We start from the raw sequence: 20,754 nt of genomic DNA, 5'->3' as shown, positions 1-20,754 counted from the left end.
AACGGTACAACAACTCCCCCCCCTGGTTCCGCAGTCTTCAGAGGTGCTTCCCAACATGGCTGCCCTGCTGGGCGTCTCCGCTGGCTGGACCATACAGTGAATCCTTTGACAGGACTCAAGCTCCAACCCTGTGAGCTTAACCATGACCTTTGTCAGTTTTAGACACCGGGTCCAACAGCCAAGGTGTGTGACCACTGACTATTTTCGGGCTGGTTCCATGTAGGAAGATATTCAGTGTGTCTCTATGGTATGCACAAACAAGCAGTAGATTGGGGGAATGCTGGTTAACAAGTTAACCGTTTAAAAAACACAAAGCTAAAAGCCGTACTTTTAATTTTTAGTAGCTGTATGTATGGTCAGTGTACATCCTGCTTTCTTGAGATAGAGACAGTAACGGCACCTGGACACCCATGCTTTCTATTTACCCTTCGCTATTTCTACAAACGTCTTCCTTATTTCTTAGTCTGTGACATAGGACGTTTGATGTCTGAGGCGCGCCACGGCCATCTGCTGAGAGAGGCTCAGCCCTTCTGAGAAAGGACCAGCTCCATCCTCTGATTGGCCTCTCCTTCCTCCCTTCAGCCATCCCTCCATTCAGTCAGCGCTTTAGTCAGCTTTAATCCAGGATCACACTGTGTGCCTGTCTCTGACTCCTGGTATGCTCTCCGTATCTGGATGATGTACAGTGGGGCCAGTATCTGGATGATGTACAGTGGGGCCAGTGTGTCTTTGTTCATCCGTTGCTCACTGGGCCTCCCAGAATGACAGAGGGCCCTGCACTTACAGAGACCCCTGGGGCTGTATCAATGAAAGTGTGTGTGTGTGTGTGTGTGCGTGTATGTGTGTGTGGGGGGGGGGCTTCTGCCTGACACCTGTTCCCTCCCAGTCTCACCTGTGGAGGAGCAGATGATGTGCAGTTCTACCCCACCCAGCCGAACACTTTGTACCCATCATACACGCATACACACAGAAGCTTCAGTTACACCCAGGCACGCCGGAGAGAGAGAGAGAGAGAGAGAGAGAGAGAGTGTGTGAGAGAGAAAGCAAGAGAAGCCACGCGGAGTGAAATCTATTGTACCGCCTCATATTTCTCATGACTTTTGCACAAGGCTAACTCTGTAGACGAGTGACCATATCACCTCCGCCCGGGTGTTGGTTCGTCAGCCTGTCTGATGTCACAGAGTGATCAGAGACCGTGACCTACTTGTTGTAGAGAGGGCGCGGTCCCGGAAACACACACAATACACGCGTTTACACACCAACACGCGCGCCCACAAACACGCATTGTTTCCCCCCCCCCCCCCGCCAAAAGTGGCCCGTCCCGTCGGAGTTGCGCCGCGTAGCGCGGCGTTCACGGGGGTGCCTGCCAGATGACTGGCCCCTCAGCGCTATAATGGGCCGCCATCTGCTGTCTGGTACACACAATGGCTGGCAGTGCGTGCTTGTGTATGCGTGCGTGCATGCGTGCGTGCGTGCGTGTGTGTGTGTGCGTGCACGCAGGATAAATATGGTCGAGGGTTTGTCACTTGACACATGCTGCTCTCGTCAGTGAACAACACACACGCAGCAAAGTTTGCTCAGCACCGTACGTTCGGCCGCAACCGGAGCGCGGAAGATTAACAGGACGGGGAATGAAGCCACATTTCACTCAGGTCGAAAATGTCTATGCACAAGCACTCAGTTTGTGACAGATTTGCTGAGTACGGCCAGCAGAACACAGGCCTTGCGATGCTCTGGGGCACATGCATGCCTGTATTGATATGCCAGTGTTGTGGGCCAAGGCAAGTCAATATAAAGCGCGCTGGGCAGGGCGAAGGCAAAATGTCAACAAGGAAAGGTTGTCCGGGCCGCTGCCAGTAACTGATTAAGGGGCCATTAGCCGTCAGCCACCAGCCAGAGTGCATCTGAAAGCGACAATGGCCTGCCTGGATTGGAGCTGTAGCAAAGTGGAAAACAGATTGATGTGGTGGATGTTTTATGTGTGCGTGTTTGTTGTGTGCATGCGTGGTGCGCCCCAGCAGAAGGTCAGTTCCTGGGCCCGGTGCCCCTGGTCTCCGGGGGGAATTGAGTGAATGGGGCTGGAAAACCAACAGGCCCTGGGGACAATGTGGCCTGGGAGCATTAAGTCACAGATGACTGGGCTTCTTTAGGGCCGGCTGCTGACCCCGCGGAGAGGCTCTTGTCCGGGCGGAGGGGGGCTCGTGTCCACAGAGCCCAGGCCAAGATGACGGCACCCCGCCGTACGCAAACACACACGGAGGGCGGAATGTGTACTCGGTGAACCCCGGCCGTGCTGAGCAACCCTAAACACACCTCACGTGAGGCACATGACAAAGGTCAGGGGGCGGGGCCTGCCGTCATCCCCACTTCTGGGAACTCATCCGCTGCTGTCAGCGCCAAATAGGCCTGGACAGGGCACCGAGGAGTCCTTCCACTGCCGGACACACGAGAGAAGAGGGACATTCAGACGATATCAGGACAACCGGAACCAGTTTTGATGTGTGATTAGTACAGCAGGTGCACCCGGGTCGTGACACAATTCTGCTGTAACTGTACAGAAGCTCACAACAAAAAAACAAGGTGGCGGAATTGCAATGCGATAACATTTTATTGTTATTCCATGTTAAGTACACGTTCACAATCGTAGTTGGCAGTAATTCTATGGTACCTCGTTATGATTTCAGCAGGAAATACTGTAATAAGTGAGAATTACGTAATGCAAGTGCTATGTCTGTGATTACTGTAGTACAACCACGATGAAGGAAAAGTCCAGCAAATTGCTTATTATTCATGCATGACTGTGACAACTGCTACTATACATGTATTCCCTCATTATGTGGTGTTAGATGGCCATGTGTTAACATACAAAACATAACGCACACATACAGAGCAGAGGACAAACGTATACATATTCACTATGAGACAGGAAAACCTCAGAAACCACGGCTCTGTGGAGTTTCCCGAAGGTGAACATGCATGATATTTCCACATGATTTCTCCTTGGGAGATTCCCCTTCTTATTCTCAAACAAATTTAATGCTGGATGATCCAGATTATAATCCAGATTATAAAGGTGGAAGACTGTCGGGACAAAAGACTCCCACTGTCCCTAGTAACAGTGACAATAGGGGCACTCCACTGGACCCAGTTATTCCAGAGGTAGAGAGTCTGAGGCGTTCAAGACTGCAATGTCACCACAAGACATTATGTACATCAAAAAATCTTCATCTTTCATTGTATATGTTGAACATTTTATACTTTGCTATACTTGTGATTATTGACGAACAGTTAATCTAAAGAAAAAGGTTTCCATCTATACAATAAAAGCTCCATCTTTACAAAAAATCTTTACATGCCGGTCAGGTCAAAACAGGTCAGTCTGCACACCCTGATGTCAGTGCTCAATCCTCACATGAAGCAAGACCAACTGGATTTAAAAAAATAACACACAAAACAACTATGTCATGAGCATGATCAAATGAACGAAGCAACATTTAAACAATGACAAAAGTGCAATTTGTCTATGATTATTGGAGAGGCAATCCTGCCAATTTAGGAGAATTTAAAACAAATCCTGATTCCAGGGGAAACGTCTAGAAGAATCAACAACACAGTGACGTTACTATGAATATTAACTAAATCTGACAGTTTAAAGAATGACTGAATGAAAGAGATTAATGGCAGTGCATGTTTGCTGGTAAGGTCTGATTTGGATGAATGAGGCAATAAGTAGCCAAATCCTTCTCCGATAGAAGAAAATATAATTATTCTGTAATAAAAAAAAAAAAGTTTTTTAGAGAAATAAATAAATTAGTAAACATTGAATAAATAGAACCTAGAGCCTTTGTCCAAAAAGGAGATCCCCCTCAAGTAAAATGCTTGTTGTAGCACACAATGATAATATGAGCACTTTGTCAATACCAAACATGAGAGCTGGATTGTAATGAAGGATTAATGTACCATTACCCAATCATAAGTTAAATCAGTGGGTGGTAAAACAACTGACCAGAGATAAAGTCTTAGGGGAAGAGAAGGGCTTCAGGACGATCTCTCAAAGGAAATTTAACGTGTTCAATTTACACTTATATTAATATTAAGGTTTTAGAGAACAGATAATAAATAAACGAAGACGAAAAAAAATAACAAAAGGTACCCTTCTGTTTTGAGTTTCTTTGCAGTTTCACGCTTTGAAATACATTCAACAAATGTCTCAGTTTGAGACTGCTCAAGGAAAGCACGGCCTTGGAACGGAAACCTCATGTGTTTTGAAATGTGCTGTCCAGTAACCTCCTCCAACACTGACCGTTTCTCCGCAGCCAACCCCAACTCAGTAGTGCAATACTGACAGCGTTCTCTCTCTCTCGCTCTCTCCTAAGACTTCATATCAACATATTTAGCAGTACAGGGGAGTTCTACAAACACGCCGGTAAATATACATACATGTGTAATATTACATCATAAAACCATTTTTTTTTCTTCTTCAATTTTGCTTAAACAATATATTAACAATATGTAACTTGTAAGCAGCCACTATTAAACAGCCTATTTCTACATGTTACTACCATATGTGCAGGTTGTTCAGTTTCATTACGTTATGAACTAGTGCAGAAAATCTAGTATTTCCTATCTGTACAAAACGGTCACATGGCCACAGAGTCAAGGACTTGTGTGTCCTCAACAGACCCACCAAGCTATAAAAACACATGGCTACAAAAACTCAAACTAAAGCCCAGCAGGTTTCTTGGCCAGTAGGGCTGAGAAAACAGAAGGACCGTCGTGCCTCGTCCCTGGTACACCCGAGTGTTTCCGTTCCTGGTCTCATCAATTTTCTCAAGACGTTAAACTTTTTTTTCAGTTGTACACCGGATTGTCTAAGGATGTTCCAAAGTTGTTTACGAGGATGTGGTTGCCATAGCAACCCCGCCAGACGGTTTCGGGGGCCGGGGGCCACGCAAGGCTCAGAGCACGAGGGCCCTGGAGGTGCAGGTGGGGGACGGGTAGGTACCATTCAGGTAATGCCGGGCCTGCTCTGTCATGATCCGCTGGTCCTCTGTCTTCCCATATACCACCGCTTCCCACTCGCTGTTCACCTGTAGTGGCAGGAAGAGAGGTTACAGGGGCAGATCAATGAAAAGCAGTAGACCCGTTTGACGAACAATATTAGGGTGTTCATTAAAGATGTCTGTGAAAATACGAGTGCCCAGATCTCCTTGAGTGGCCCAGTTTAAGTGTACTTCCGTACCTGTCCAGGAGAATCGTGGCAGGACATTCTGACCGGGGAGACGTTCTTCCTCCTGCGGGGGCTGGGGAGGCGGAGCAAGGAGGCGCAGGAGCCCTCTCTTCCAGATAAGGAGGCACAGGGGCGCTCCTCTCTGTCTCTCTCGTGGAGGGGAGTCATCAGTAATGAGCTGGTCAAAAGACTCTCCTCTGTGACCTGCGACATGGAAAGGACAAGGAACCATTGATTTGTTGGTTGGTCCACTGGCTGACTGGTTCGTTAGTTGGTGGTTTTAGATGGTCGACGGCTTGATCAACTGGTCATTTCCCAGAACCCACCTGTGCATTATTGAGCTGGTCCTGGAAGAGCTGAATGTTGAGGCAGTCTTTCCCCCAAGTGTCCAGCACTAAGGACTTCCGTACCTTCCTGGCTGGTCCGTCCACCTGGAAGGACAGGGTCAAGGGTCAGGTTTAGATTACATTACTGAAGGCCAACCCCAGACTTTATTATTTATACATTTTTTACAACTGAACATTGTATACAGTGATGATTTTTCCATATAGTTTAATGTATTAAAAATTCATATTTATTTCTGTATGTATCCTAAAATGCATCGAAAATGTTTAACTGAAATTTATTTTTACTTTCCTGTTTTCGGGCACAAACTACTGCAGTTTGAACACCTACATTATGTTTCCATGCTCTGAAGTCTGGCTGCAATTCTTCTCTGGTGAAAATGTCAGATCCTATCTCCTGTTTCAGCACCTCCCTGATGTCCTCCTCCAAAAAAGCCAGGGGCTGGGGCTGGCGGGGGGGGGGGCACAAAATGAAAGAAAAAAAATCAAGTATGAACTGGGACCAGAACTCACATACGGCTCTCCACGTGTCACAGATAGGATCAAACACACCCAGATGATAGACAGACCGGACACTCACCATCATCTTTAGGGGTCCATGCATCTTCTCCTGCGCAGCCAGGGCGTTCTTAAAGGGGGTGGGAGTCCTGGGGGTCGGAACCATGATCGATTTGCGGATCTTAGGGGTCCTGAAACTGTGAGAGACGGAGAGGAATTCAAACATCGCCCGCTAGAATGGGGAGGTCCATCCAACCCACTGACAATGCGATGACGCTTACCCCGCATTTTCTTTCTGGTGTTTGGGCGTGGTCTCCTTCTGGAAGGGGGTGTTGAGGAGGCACTTCTGGCCACAGACCGGGGTGGACGTCAGGGCTGGGTTGTCGAGGCTCAGATGTTCCCCTCCTGATGTGTTGAAGAACTGGAGGAAGAATATAATGGTTAACGAGTTGAATTGTTTTTTTTCCCGGCACATTCATTGTGAAAGCAAGGATCTATTAAAGCTACAATGTTGGTTGTTGAATCGTTTAAATAGTTGGTAAGAGCCAAAAAACTGTCCGACTGCGGCTTCAAAAGTTTGAATCCAGTGTGTTACCAACTATTTAAATGGAGCTGCCTTTTGGTGAGCCAGAACGACATCACCACCACCTTACTGCCACTACCACCATTACTACCACCACCATCACCACCACCACCACCACCAGTACTACCACCATTACTACTACCACCACCATTACAACTACTACCACCATTACCATTACTACTACCACCACCACCATTACTACTACTACTACCACCACCACCATTACTACCACCACCATCACCACCACCACCAGTACTACCACCATTACTACTACCACCACCACCATTACAACTACTACCACCATTACCACTACTACTACCACCACCACCATTATTACTATAACCACCATCACCACCACCACCAGTACTACCACCACCATCACCATAACTACTACCACCACCATTACTACCACCATCACCACCATTACCACCACCACCACAACAATTACCTCTACCACCATTACTACCAGCACCATTATTACCACTACCACCAACACCACTACTACCACCATTACTACCACCAGAAACATTACTACTACTACCACCACCACCACCATTACTACTACCACCATTACTACCAACACCACCACCACAACAATTACCACCACCACCATTACTACTACTACCACCAACACCACTACTACCACCAGAAACATTACTACTACTAACACCACTACCACCATTACTACCACCACCAGAATTACCACCACTACAATTACTACCACCACCATTACTAGTACCACCATTACTACTGCCACCACAACCACAACCATTACCTACACCACTACCATTACTACCACCACCATTACTAGTACCACCATTACTACTGCCACCACAACCACTTCCACCACCACTACCATTACTACCACCACCACCACCATTACTACTACTACCACCACCACCACCATTACTACTACCACCACCACCACCATTACTACTACCACCACCACCACCATTACTACCACCACCACCACCATTAATACTACTACCACCACCACCATTACTACTACAACCACCACCACCATTACTACCACCACCACCACCATTAATACTACTACCACCACCACCATTACTACTACCACATCTGTCGGCTGTGGACTGGCATCAAAGTATCACAACGCATTCGCTTGTCCTATTTTCTTACCTGAGAGGGGGAGAAAGGCTGGGCTTTCGTGGGGGTGTTCCTGGGTGAGTCCGCGAAAGACGAACAACTCAGAACAGGGGACTGATCCCCCCTCTCTCTTCTCTTCCTCCTCCCCATAGATGGCAGACCCGCTCTGGACATGTTGTTCAGGTTGTGGGGGCGTGTCTTCACCTGCTTGGGCAGGTCCGCAATGTACCTAATCCCCTCGTTCCTCTCCAGGGGTGTATAGCCCCCCTGTGTTTGTTTCGGGGGGGTCGTCGCCTCAGACATCTCAAAGCTGGCTGCCTCACTCCATGCCATAGGGTCCTGTAGAGCCACACACATCTACAATGGATTTTCAAGACATTCTTGCTTTTGGTCTGTTCTGTGCTCTATACATCTATGGTCTGAGCCTGGCATATACAGTGGGGTGGAACAAGTATTTTATACACTGCCGATTTTGCAGGTTTTCCTACTTACAAAGCATGTAGAGGTCTGTCATTTTTTTCATCTAAAATCCGGAGATTGACATTTTATGATTTTTTTATAATTAATGTACATTTTATTACATGACATACGTATTTGATCACCTACCAACCAGTAAGAAATCCGTCTCTCACAGACCTTTTAGTTTTTCTTTAAGAAGCCCTCCTGTTCTCCACTCATTACCTGTATTAACTGCACCCGTTTGAACTCGTTACCTGTATAAAATACACCTGTCCACACACTCAATCAAACAGACTCCAACCTCTCCACAATGGCCAAGACCAGAAAGCTGTGTAAAGGACATCAGGGATAACATTATAGACCTGCACAAGGCTGGGATGGGCTACAGGACAATAGGCAAGCAGCTTGGTGAGAAGGCAACAACTGCTGGCGCAATTATTAGTCAAGATGACGGTTAATCTCCCTCGGTCTGGGGCTCCATGCAAGATCTCACCTCGTGGGGCATCAATGATCATGAGGAAAGTGAGGGATCAGCCCAGAACTACACGGCAGGACCTGGTCAATGAACTTAAGAGTGCTGGAACCACAGTCTCAAAGAAAACCATTAGTAACACACTACGCCGTCATAGATTAAAGGTCCCCCTGCTCAAGCCAGCGCATGTCCAGGCCCATCTGAAGTTTGCCAATGACCATCTGGATGATCCAGAGGAGGAATGGGAGAAGGTCATGTGGTCTGATGAGACAAAAATAGAGCTTTTTGGTCTATACTCCACTCGCCGTGTTTGGAGGAAGAAGAAGGATGAGTACAACCCCAAGAACACCATCCCAACCGTGAAGCATGGAGGTGGAAACATCATTCTTTGGGGATGCTTTTCTGCAAAGGGGACAGGACGAATGCACCGTATTGAGGGGAGGATGGATGGGGCCATGTATCGCGAGATCTTGGCCAACAACATTCTTCCCTCAGTAAGATCATTGAAGATGGGTCGTGGCTGGGTCTTCCAGCATGACAACAACCCGAAACACACAGCAAGGGCAACTAAGGAGTGGCTCCGTAAGAAGCATCTCAAGGTCCTGGAGTGGCCTAGCCAGTCTCCAGACATGAACCCAATAGAAAATCTTTGGAGGGAGCTGAAAGTCTGTATTAAGTTCTGCTTTTCTGATGTATCAAATACTTATGTCATACAATGTGATTTTCTGGATTTCTTTTTTAGATTCCGTCACTCACATTTGAAGAGTACCTATGATAAAAATTGCAGACCTCTACATGCTTTGTAAGTGGGAAAACCTGCAAAATCGTCAGTGTATCAAATACTTGTTCTGCCCAATGTATGTACACACACACGTAAATTAGTCACAATTCAAGTCAGTCCGCTAACAGCGGGAATGTGGATTATGAAACAAAATGTGTGAGCGTAATAGAATCAAGTCTGAAATGTCAAGTGTGAGCTGGATCCTCTCACTCCCACCGAACCCAGACCCGCGTGCTCAGGCACTCACCGAGTCGATGAGGTCCATGGTCTCAGCGAACTCCGGGATGGTCTGCAGGGTGGACAGCACGGCACTGGCCTCCACAGCCAGGAACTTACTGGGGGAGACGTGGTGCTGGACGTGTGGCCCCCCAACTCCCTCATCCGACACCCTCCAGGCCCAGTCAGCCGGGTCCCCTGGGGGCCCCTCCTCCGCCCCGCCCCAGCCCTGCTCCACCTCCTCCTCCAAGCTGCTGCTGCTGGGGGGTGTGGTGTCATCCGACACGCTGTCTGCCCAGCTGGTGTACCGCTCCACGTTCTGGGGGGGGGGGGGGGGGGGGCGGGATGGGGGGACACACGGGGGGGGGGGTTACAGGGAGGTGATGCTGCCTCTGGTCAGAGACCGGGTCGGGACAACTCCGAATGAAGTGTGGATGACATTTCAAGGAAGTTCAATTAAGTTTCATCCGGCAATTCTATTGGACCGAAGTCATAAACCCAAACTCCATCCCCAAACACTCGAACACAACCCCTCATCCCTGAACGCTGAACTTATTTGAACCACTTTGAGAAGAGCAGCTTATGGTTTTCAATGCAGGGGAAATGAAATGAATAGAGGATGCATAGTACTCATCGACATTGAAGCAATAATCACAGTGGCGTGACACAAAAAAATGTGGGTGGGGTTAGAGAATGGGAAAATAAAAGCGAGGAAAAGCGTGAAAGGCGGACGCACGGCGGAAAGCACCGGATACAGCCACGGGAGGGGTGGAACAACTGAGAACAACTAAAGGGGGTGGGGGGGGGGGGGGCATGTGCTACGATAGCATCACTACAGCACAACTACCATATCACACGGGTCACACAAGGTGTGTGGAGAAGGTTACATCATCACACACACACACACACTGAGAGTGTGTCCTTACACATGTAACTCTGGCCTGGGCCTGTCTCCGGACCTCGGTCTCGGCTGACATAAGCAGCAGCTCAAGTTCCTTAATTCTCTGCTCTCTGTCTGGGTCATCGTGGCAGGACGGCTGGAATAAACACACGCGCCGGGAGGAGGAGGAGGAGACAGAGGGAGGAGAGGGACCCAAGAGGAAGGAAGGAGACAACAAATTTACTCACATCAGACTCCGATCAACACTAGACCACACATTTGTTAAAAGACACACGGCAGAAACAAGAATTCAGGCAGATCGTTCGGATGTTTGATTGAGAGAATTATGAGGAGTACAGCCGGAGAGAGGCACCCCGAAGAAGAGGGTGGGACAGAGGGGAGGAGTGGACGACGTGCCCGGTCGGAAGCCTTTGCTTCGGACCGAGCCATTCACATTCAAAGGCAAACAAAAACACCTGGATTCAGCTCACTGGGGGGGGGGGGGGGGGGGGGGTGGCACCAGCAGAGGAGGCTCACCGATAAGAAGCAGGAGGAGTTTGTCTGGCTGTCCTCCCTCTGCGCACATTGAGGCCTATAATGGTAACCTCCAGCCTAAGGAGACGTAAGAGACAATGTTCGACGTCACCCCTCCCATCGATCAACGCTCGTTTGATTTCCGGGCTGAACACCAACGCCATTAAACACAACTGCCTGACGGGCCTCTCACCTGTGTCGGCTCGGTTGTCCCCAGAGGGCTGTGGACGTGGCGGGGGGGTTCCGGCTGTGAGACACACGCTCTGTGCTGACTCCGCTTTAACCCCCCGTGGTCGGAGGCGAAACCCCTGCCGCCCTCCTGGAGATACCCCTCATGCTCCACCTTTCTCCTCATTGTGGAGTTCCAGTGATTCTTGATGGAGTTGTCCGTCCTGTCGGGGTCATATGACATTTTAGACCTTGTTAACCGGTTTCATTTCCTTTTGCTAATCATTTCAGCTTTGGCACTAGTTAAAGCTATCCCCGTGGTGAATTCAAAGCAGAGGAGAACAAGGGAAGACATTTTACTATATTAAGAAGCAACCACCCACTGTCTCAGGCCCGCCACTCCGTTACCTTCCGGGCAGCAGTTTGGAGATCTCGGCCCATCGGTTGCCCAGGCGTTTGTGGGCCTCGTAGATGATGCGGTCCTCCTCCTGGGTCCAGGAGGATTTCTTCACCTCAGGGTTCAGATGGTTGTGCCAGCGCTCCCGGCACTGCTTCCCGATCCGCCCCTGCAGGTGCTTGGCGATCACCGACCAGCGCTTGGGGCCATATTTATGGACCAGGTCAATCACCTATTAATGGAGGAGGGGGGGGGGGGAATTACCAAACTGAGGCGAATTGGCCTGTGGCACTCTTTTATCGCACCATGCTGACCACCACAGTCCAGATTCAAGCCCTGGCCGTGCCACAGGCCTGGTGTCTCCCGATCTAAAGCTGCTCTAGCGGCACCCTCAGTTGGCCGAGGCGGCACCGCAGCTGACTATGGTTGTTTCACGTGGGAGTGTGGTCTCCTCACGTGAAAGGTGATAAAAAAAAAACGATATGGCAAGACAAAACCATTAAATTACATACTGTAAATGTATAATCATAATTTAAAAACTTGAAAACTCCCTATCCAACTGGCTCATGGTACCGCTTCAAATGAAACAGAAACTTTCCCTTCTCAATCTCACGCCTCAGTCACCATGATGTTCTGCCAAAGGACCGCAAAGTCACTCATTCATGATTATGATGATGTCATATTCAATCCCAGAAGGAAACGTACAGTGACGTGCTCGTCGACATACTGCTGTAGCATTCACATGTGTTTCAAAGCGCGGGACGGAGGCAGTGTTTCCCGGGTGGCCGGGACTTGAGCTTCGGGTCCAATGGAGGGACGGTGAGTGTCATTATGCCTGTCACAACATCGGCCACCTCAGAGACAAAGTCCAGAAGGCAGCAGAACAAGGGGAACTCGTTGCAACAACACCTCGATCGCAGAGCGCAAACACCTGATGTCATCTCTCCCACAATGCCCGGTGCTATTTACATCCCGGATATACAGTATCTCCCTTACATCAAGTCACTAAGGGTAGGGAAGAACAATCCGGATACTGACACGCGTTGCGATGCAAGGCCTTGGACGTTGGAGGAACAAGACGACATTCTTGACATTCCAGTAGGCAAGGCGTCACTCATTTCTATTTTAGGGAATAAGTAACGCATTGTTCAACTTCCAGCTACAGAGATAAAACCCTTCAACAGCGTCCGACCAGGCTCAGGGAGATTTGGAAGGCTTTCGGTTGTTTCATGAGGTAGAGGAAAAGTGTGCACACAGCCAATGAAAACAACTTGAGTGGCTGTGCGCTTGCAAACCGCGAGACGCAGTAGAACAAAGACAGTAGAGCATTGCTTGAATAACAGCGGGCAGGAATCAGGCCAATGATAAAGCTGTGTGCTTTGTACAGCCACACCAGCCTCACGTGATAATTTATACGAAACCTCAATATTAACATATTCTCTTTTAGAGAAAGCGATTAGACCAATTGATAACACCTGTTAAAGCTAAAATGACTCCCTCAAACCAAAGAATGTCCCATGCTACTAATGACCCGCCCGGAATTAGGGCCCCTCCCAACCTTGGGAACTCTTGAGCAACCCGAAAAAGGTGGGTCTGATCTGGATTGTTCCACCAATCAATCCAGCACATTTGGAGGGGCCAAGAGCATCGCCCGGTTGACCTCCGAAAGTGGAAGCTACAGCCGACACTCTCTCCTCGCCCCTGAAAACCGGAACCTCTTTTTGCCGTCGACCCCGCGGAGGGTGTACTGTGTGTTTCCAGGGCTCCGGCGATACGCCTGAGGACAATAACTCCTGTTTCCCTACCTCCTCCCTCCATCCATCCATCCACCCCGGACCCCTTCTCCTTCACTGTCCCTCCTCCCAGGTTGGGTTAACGCCCATCTCCACTTACTTTCTGATCCTCCTCTTTTGTCCAGGGTCCTTTCACCAGCTCGGGGTTGAGCACCTTCTGCCAGCGGTGCTGACACTGGCCATCTGTCCTCCCCTGTGACGGAAACACAAAGGAGCTCAACACCTCAGCAACCCACCCACAAGACATGCAGTCATCAGACACGTCTCATCTCACACATACAGTCTGGTTAACGAGATGTATTGGTTTTATGTATTTAGATCCCCATTTCTTTTTGCCAGAGAGGCACCTGTTCTTTTTTGTGGCCAACACAAAACATGACAAATAACAGAACCTCACAGACCTGCCGTCTCACAACACCTGAAGGCCCTTTGTCTCGTCATGTTTCTTATCCAGAATGCACAGAGCGTCTGGTTTTATCAGAAGCATTTCATCAACGTGTTACTTTGTGCTTCAACACAGTTTTCTAACCTTGTGTAGTGATTAAAGGGTGACAAAAAAAATTACCACTTACTGGGAAATTATTAGCCACTAATATCCAGGAGTCTGTTCCATGCTGCTCTACTAACTTTTTCAGCCTGTCGTCCTACAGATTGAAATGGAGAGAGATGGTGAGGAGGTTCAAACTTTCCTGGGACATGTCAAAAACAGAAGTGTCAAGGATGTGAATGCCAAAACCCTTATTTCTCACAAAGTCTCCGATCTGAATATAGCAAACAAATTATAAATAGGAAGGTTGTGTGGTAAACGTCATTAAAAAACAAGAAAGAAAGGCCTGATTTTGTCTTTCACTGAGATATTCACAGAATGCCAGTATTACATTACAGGTACCAATGCTGTTTGGATACTAAACACATTCATGTTTTGCCAAAAGAATCATTGCATTAGCCTACCACAAGAAAACGTCATAGAATCATTGCATTAACCTACCATAAGTAAACCTCCTAGCGAATTAGTAAGACCCAAAACAAATGGCTTCCAAATTATATTCTAGCGTTCAATGGCAACACATTACAGCGGTCAGTCAGTACCATGATTCGCATGCTACATGCTATATATATATTGCACACATGCAGGTTGATCAATAGAAACAGTGTGAGTGGAGTCCCAGCAGACCACCTGAGTCATGAGCCCTACCTCGTCGCGAGACCACTTCACCTTGCACAGAGTCTTCTTGTCTCTGCTCTTATCCTTACATTCAGGGTCTGTTGAGTGTAGATCTTCATCCTCAGATTCACTGACAAAGACACGAGAGAAAGAGAAAGGGAAAAGAGAGAGGGCAGACAACGTTTCTGTAATGTTATTATAAAAAAAGAGTTTCATCAAACGGTAATTAATTTCCGTTATTTTATAATGACCCATCAACACAATCCCTGGAATGAATCCCATTGTTATATAACATTGTTATAATGATGACATAATAAGCAATACCTCAGTGCTAAATGAGAACAAATGACATCATTGAAATATCAGAAGACCCATAAACGAACAGTTACGAGACAAGTACATCATTCAAAGACCAACTGAATCGGATACAGCGCCAACCCAATCGTAGTTAAGCCCAATAGAAATAACCACCCAGAAGTCAGTGGATTGGGCAGCCACTGAGTCTATCATCATGAAGCAGGATTGGCAGCAGTCTCACTCTCAGCACGGCATGTAAAGAGGACGGAGCAGACTGGAATTAAACAGGACATTCCTGACCATAATTAGAGGAGCCTAGTTCTCCCGGCTAGATCAGAAATGATGATGCCAATCCAGGCTGTAACAGGCTCTAGACATGGGTGGTAAGGGAATTGTTGTTTACAGTGAAAAAGCAGTTGCACTTCTCAGGGCAAATACACAATTTCCTACAACCGTGGGCCTTGAAGGTTGCCGTTGGAAAATAGGGCCGACATAAACCAACACAGCTCACAATCTAGAATCAAGCTTTAATCAAGACTTCCCAAACACCAAAGTTCTTCTCCAGCATGAACCAACAAAAGAGAAAGTAGTTTGGTTCCCCCGGCTCTGTCCATAGAAATGTATTGTTGCTGGGCAACAGTAATCGGTGGCATTGTGCCAGCGGCAGAACATGGAATCAACAGGCAGCCCAGAGAAGGGAGGACAGCGGTTGCCCAGAGTAACCACAAAGCAAACCTGACCTTTATGTTCACACTGACACTGATCCAATGACTGGGAGCTGACCAGAACCAGAGCTATGTAATAAAGCTCCGCCAGAACCTCCAAGAGACATACGTAATGACACAATGAGCTATGTGGCCCAAGATGGTCCAGAGAAAGGTACTGAGTGAGCTGGGTTTGAATCCAGCTCAATGGCTTTCCTCTTTTGTCTTTCCCCACTTTCCTGACAGATTAAGCATAGAAATGGCTACAAGAATCTGACGCTGGACTTTATAGCCAACCCATAATTTGGTCCGATTTAGGTTCAGCTATCCTGGTACATGATTAATTCCCTGGTAGTCCCATACAGTTTGGAGGCTGTCGGACAGTGGCATTTGGTAGAGCAAAACTTGGCTGAAAGTTCAGATGTAAATGTACTCTCTAGAACAGACATGCAAAATGGGGAATCACATCATCCCTGCTCACCGCGTGTTTACAAAACATTTAGCCCAGCGATCCTCTCCTGGTTGCGTGAACTTTTTCCCCCCTTTTATAAACGAGCTAGAAACTATTAAGCTCCTAAATGTGGCTTTGTCGTTCTGGCCTCTGAGGCACATGTGCGCATGCCAGCACAGTACGTGCCCGTGCGTACATGCGTGCGTACCCACACACACACACACACACACACATACATATTCAAACACCCATCAAACACTGTGGTAGGGAAAACAAGGCCTCCCGTAGGTTTTCAGTACTGGCCCGTGAAAAGGCTATTTGACTGCTAACTGGAACATGCCAATTGAATTTCCGCATAATTCCCTCACTACAGGAAAGAGTGGTGGAACCGGGCTTCGGCCCAGGTTGTACGTGTGCTCCCTCATCAACTGGCTCTTTGTTGTATATAGGTGAGTGTGTCACAAAGGTGTGTGTGTGTGTGTGTGTGCCTGCGTGTAGAGAGCAGTCTGCGAGGAGCCGGGCCGGGGTGTGGCTAAACTAATAGGTCGGCTGTAACGGTCCAGGCTGAATTAAACGGGACTTTCAGAATCTAACTGGGAGGGGGTGTGGGGGGGGTATGATTTGTTATGTAACAACTTGGCCGTGGTTTCTGAGTGAGCCTACACTGTCTGAATCTCACTTTCCCCTCACAAGCGCCAGGTCACCTATGTAGCTAATGTTTTTTAACGTGAATGTATTTTCTGAGTTATGACTGAGCACAACGCGTCGTACTCTTTTCATGTCCTATTCATTAATGCGAATAACATGCAAAAATGGGACATTGCCTTCTGTTTGTTGGGACTGGTTTTTTTCAAACCTGAACTTGCATGTGAAATGTGAAACAGGGGGAGAGGGGGCCATCCTCCACCCACCCCGTCCACCCCCTTTCACCCCCAGACTGAGAACACCAAGGGGGCAGGGTCTACGGAGGGAGGGACACACGCGCCACTGAGCTCTTCAGTCAGACAGAAATTACGTCATTGTCATGTTTGTGTGTTTAAGGGCAGTGACCAGGCTCCAGTCGGCCTGTAAATCAATAGTTAATTCAGCCATTCCAGGTCTGAAACTCATGAACGGTAATAACACAGCTGCGTCCCTCTGACTCCGATTACATTTGTGCTTCCCCTTGTTATAACCTATGCATTAATTAACATTGAAAATGTAAAGAAAATCTCTAACAGTGGTTTTGTTAATTTGCGACGCAGCCTACTCTGTTTACCAGTTTTCTGTGACTGTCTGGGACATTTCATTTTTAGGGGATTTTCTCCTCAACTGTTCACCTACACACAAGGGCATGGTGGTGGAGAAAGTATTTGTTGCACTAAAACATTTGGATTTGGGATTTAAAGCAAAACAAAAACCAATTTTTGCCTAAACCCATATACCAATAGTGATTCCATTTGTCTGGCCACAATAATGTTGATTCTAGCATAAGAGACAACTATGCAACTCTATTCTCATTCTTTCTGGACCCGGGATGAAATAGAACTTTGGACACATAGCAATCTCATGCTACCCACCGTGAGCCGTGTTTTCTGTTCAGGTTACTTCAATGAATGGGAGTAAGACAACTAAATGAAAACAATACAGGCCAGACGCAGCTACAAAACTCACCCAACAACTCAATGTGACGTTGTTGCCAGCAGTGCAAACTATTATTTGAATCAAAGTTATCATTAACGATGTAAGTATTAGCATAGAATTAAAAAAAAATAGAGCAGCTGTTCTGGTTCAGACTCCGACCACGCTTTTGTTATTCAATGGTCAGTGAGAGGTCTGGACCAAAAAATTATCAGTAAACATTTGCACATTGCCACATGCATACTCATGACTTCTATAATCATGAATTTTGCACAAACATGCAACTAAATTAAATAGCTATAATTATCTCTAATGTATCGTAGCCTAGACCAACAGAATTTACATATTTAACTGCCACACAAATGTGACGGTGAGCAGGTGCTGGTGATGTGTCAAAGATCAGCGTGACATCTGGCTCAAGATAATGCTATGCAAGAGTAATGAGTTTCAATATTAACTGTATTTCGACTAAATATTCAGTTACATTTTTTATGTATAATATTTTAAATAATTACATGTACTTAGTATGCTATTGCTTGATTAATAATAATTGTAAGCGTTAGCAACTTATCACCCACCTTCGCGATTTGATGTTGGCCATAATGACAGCTGATCAATGCTTTTCAAAGAAGAAAATCCTAGATTTGCAGTTTTCGTAGTAAAATCCATATAAAAAAGAGAATTAGATCTCTATGAACAGTAATGCATACAATCCGACGTCTGTCATCTTCCAGTTTATTTTTAGACAGTAAAATAAAATGCCACACGCCCGCTGGTTAGCTCCTAGCGGTTTACCTCCATGTCAAAGTCTTTCTTGGCTGAAGGAACTCTGCCCAATCATAAATAAAAACGCACCGATTATTGTCCGATCATATATTGCATGTCACCACGATGCATACAGTGTCAATTTCCGATTTAATAGGATGTGAACCTATCTCTCGCTGATATAACCCGCCTTACACGCGTTCTCCTCCCTACTGTAGAACGCGCTTCTAGTTTGTTATTTTCGCATGGAGATTTTTGTCCGTCCCGCCGAATCTCGCGCCCAGCCTCCTTCTCGCAGGGTGTTTGAATCTGCGCAGGCGGCTTTGTACCTGATTGGTCAGAATAGAGGGAGCGCTCTAAAGGCGCCGGTGGACAGTATTGTCGCCACATACAATAGATACAATAATCGGCAGGGTAGTGACAAAATGCACATCTTTTCACACACAAACACACACACACATCTTTATATATGTATGTATATGTATATGTATGTATATGTATATGTATGTATATGTATATGTTTATGTATGTATATATGTATATATGTATATATGTGTATATATACATCTTATATCATCTTATACATCATATATATATATCCTTTTATTATATGTATATTCTAAAGTTGTACATCAAACAATTATGGGTACAAAGTTTTTATTAAAGGCACACGTTTTTATTACAACATATTTTCACTCCAACAAGACCGAACAAAACACTGGGCCTTTTGTGGTAAAATTGACAGAGCCTGGAACCGGCACACTGTACCGCGTGAATGACATCAGCCGTAGAATTACAGTTGTTTTGCAGTGTCTTGCTGCCCCCTGGTGTACAACTTTTTTTCACTCACGTTTTCATGAATTACTGTTTTTGATCCATAGAAGGGTGACAAATAAAAGGAAAACCCTCACCCCCATAAATTCATTGTACATTTAAATAGGTCCATTTCACATGACCCATGGCTTGGATAGTTCAATCTTGCAGTGTGGAGGTATTTTCCTTTTTGTCCGTTGATTCTGAGGGGCTCCTTGACTAATTAATCACAGAAGGGGGCCCAGACCCAAATATAGGTTAGAGTACCACAGAGGAACATTTCCACCCATCTAATGCTCCTTGGCTTGGAAACAATTGAGTTAGCCAGTGGGTATTGCTGTAGTTACCTATTACAGCAATACTCATGGTTTGCAATGAGAATTCATTCATAAAGTGCCAGTGAGTGGGTTCTATTCACTTTTACCAGTAGTAAGGATTAGATGCCAAATTAGTTAATATTCAAATTCCTGAAGGGGAGGGCAGGTCACAGCTCTAGAATTTCTTGGCAGCCTTTCCTGGACAAGTGGATGCTGAATGTCAAGCTGAAGCAGCAGGATAGCTCTCTTCCTGTCAGCAAGCCTGTTGGTCGCCCTTCAGGCCTGTGATAATGTGAGTACTGTCAAATGTGCAATAACAAGTCAAAGAATGGAAATTTATCGTACAATACCATTTCACAGAACTTGATATAAATGAATGAAATGCAATGTAACAGACGTTTTCAGAAGTTAGCAAAACAGGCAGTCAGACAAAAAAAAAACAGACATTCATGGTTTTTAAAGATGACACTCACACACTCAAACATACATACACACACACACACACACACACAGCGGGATGTTGATCTCATGTCAACCAATCATGTTTTACCACACATACACACACACACATGCACATATGCACATGCACATGTTTGTCTTTCTATTCCTGTGGGGACTATTCAGAAATCTGTGTTCCCTGTACCACAGCCCTAACCCTTAGTCTAACCCTATCCTTAACCTCAATAACCGAACTTTTATGCCTAAGAATATCTAACATCACACATGAACCGTAGGAACTACAGCTAAACGTAACATCATTTCTAACACAATTGTTAGATCCAAAAAACTAATTTACCCTAGTGGGGACCTGCCCTAAAACCTTGTGGGGACCATTATGTACACGTGAACATGAATCACACACACACAACCCAACGTTTACCAATCCTAACCTTAAACGTAACCTTAACTTTAACCCTAAGCTTAAACTCAATGCCTAATTTTTGGGCCTTAACTTAACCTTGCCATAGTGCCTAAACCTGACCTGAAATGGCCAAACCAAATTCTAACCCTAACCTCAACTTTTGCCCTAAACCTAACACGTTGGATTTTTCAAAATGTGGACAGAGAAAAATATCCCCATTAATCATATCTTCCTGATATAACATTTCTTTCCCCGTTATATAGTTAAGTAATAAACACACACGCCTACACATTCA

General features: G+C 46.4%; 1 protein-coding gene across 4 annotated transcripts; it reads right to left on the bottom strand.

Annotated features, from left to right (window-relative positions):
• Positions 1-2,589: 2,589 nt before the first annotated feature.
• On the bottom strand, positions 2,590-18,716 carry mybl1 (v-myb avian myeloblastosis viral oncogene homolog-like 1). 4 transcript variants are annotated; one of them, XM_029116087.2, is made up of 16 exons: positions 18,281-18,716; positions 14,661-14,760; positions 14,038-14,109; positions 13,566-13,658; positions 11,684-11,904; positions 11,301-11,499; positions 11,111-11,185; positions 10,620-10,730; positions 9,725-10,012; positions 7,799-8,122; positions 6,354-6,493; positions 6,155-6,269; positions 5,906-6,022; positions 5,557-5,661; positions 5,243-5,434; positions 2,590-5,090 (listed from the first exon to the last, which is right to left on the bottom strand). In XM_029116087.2, the coding sequence occupies exons 1-16, from the start codon at positions 18,301-18,303 to the stop codon at positions 4,959-4,961; spliced, it is 2,307 nt and encodes a 768-aa protein (XP_028971920.1). In that variant the 5' UTR covers positions 18,304-18,716; the 3' UTR covers positions 2,590-4,958. The 4 variants fall into 4 exon arrangements, with proteins under 4 accessions (XP_028971920.1, XP_028971921.1, XP_028971922.1 ...); XM_029116088.2 differs by having other exon boundaries at positions 7,799-8,104; XM_029116089.2 differs by lacking the exon at positions 10,620-10,730.
• Positions 18,717-20,754: the final 2,038 nt, after the last annotated feature.

This window comes from Esox lucius, chromosome 21 (assembly GCF_011004845.1).
Source record: "Esox lucius isolate fEsoLuc1 chromosome 21, fEsoLuc1.pri, whole genome shotgun sequence".
In the NCBI taxonomy this organism is placed as follows: Eukaryota; Metazoa; Chordata; class Actinopteri; order Esociformes; family Esocidae; genus Esox; species Esox lucius.
Note: the sequence above shows the minus strand (reverse complement) of the source record. Positions and strands in the feature narration are given on the sequence as shown.

Excerpts from the sequence above, each read along its gene's own strand:
- mybl1 (XM_029116087.2), bottom strand. The coding sequence starts at position 18,303 with ATGGCCAACATCAAATCGCGAAG. Across the intron at positions 11,186-11,300 it reads GGACAACCGAGCCGACACAG|GCTGGAGGTTACCATTATAG; the intron begins GTGAGAGGCCCG and ends ACGTCTCCTTAG. Across the intron at positions 5,662-5,905 it reads TCAGAGCATGGAAACATAAT|GTGGACGGACCAGCCAGGAA; the intron begins GTAGGTGTTCAA and ends CTGTCCTTCCAG.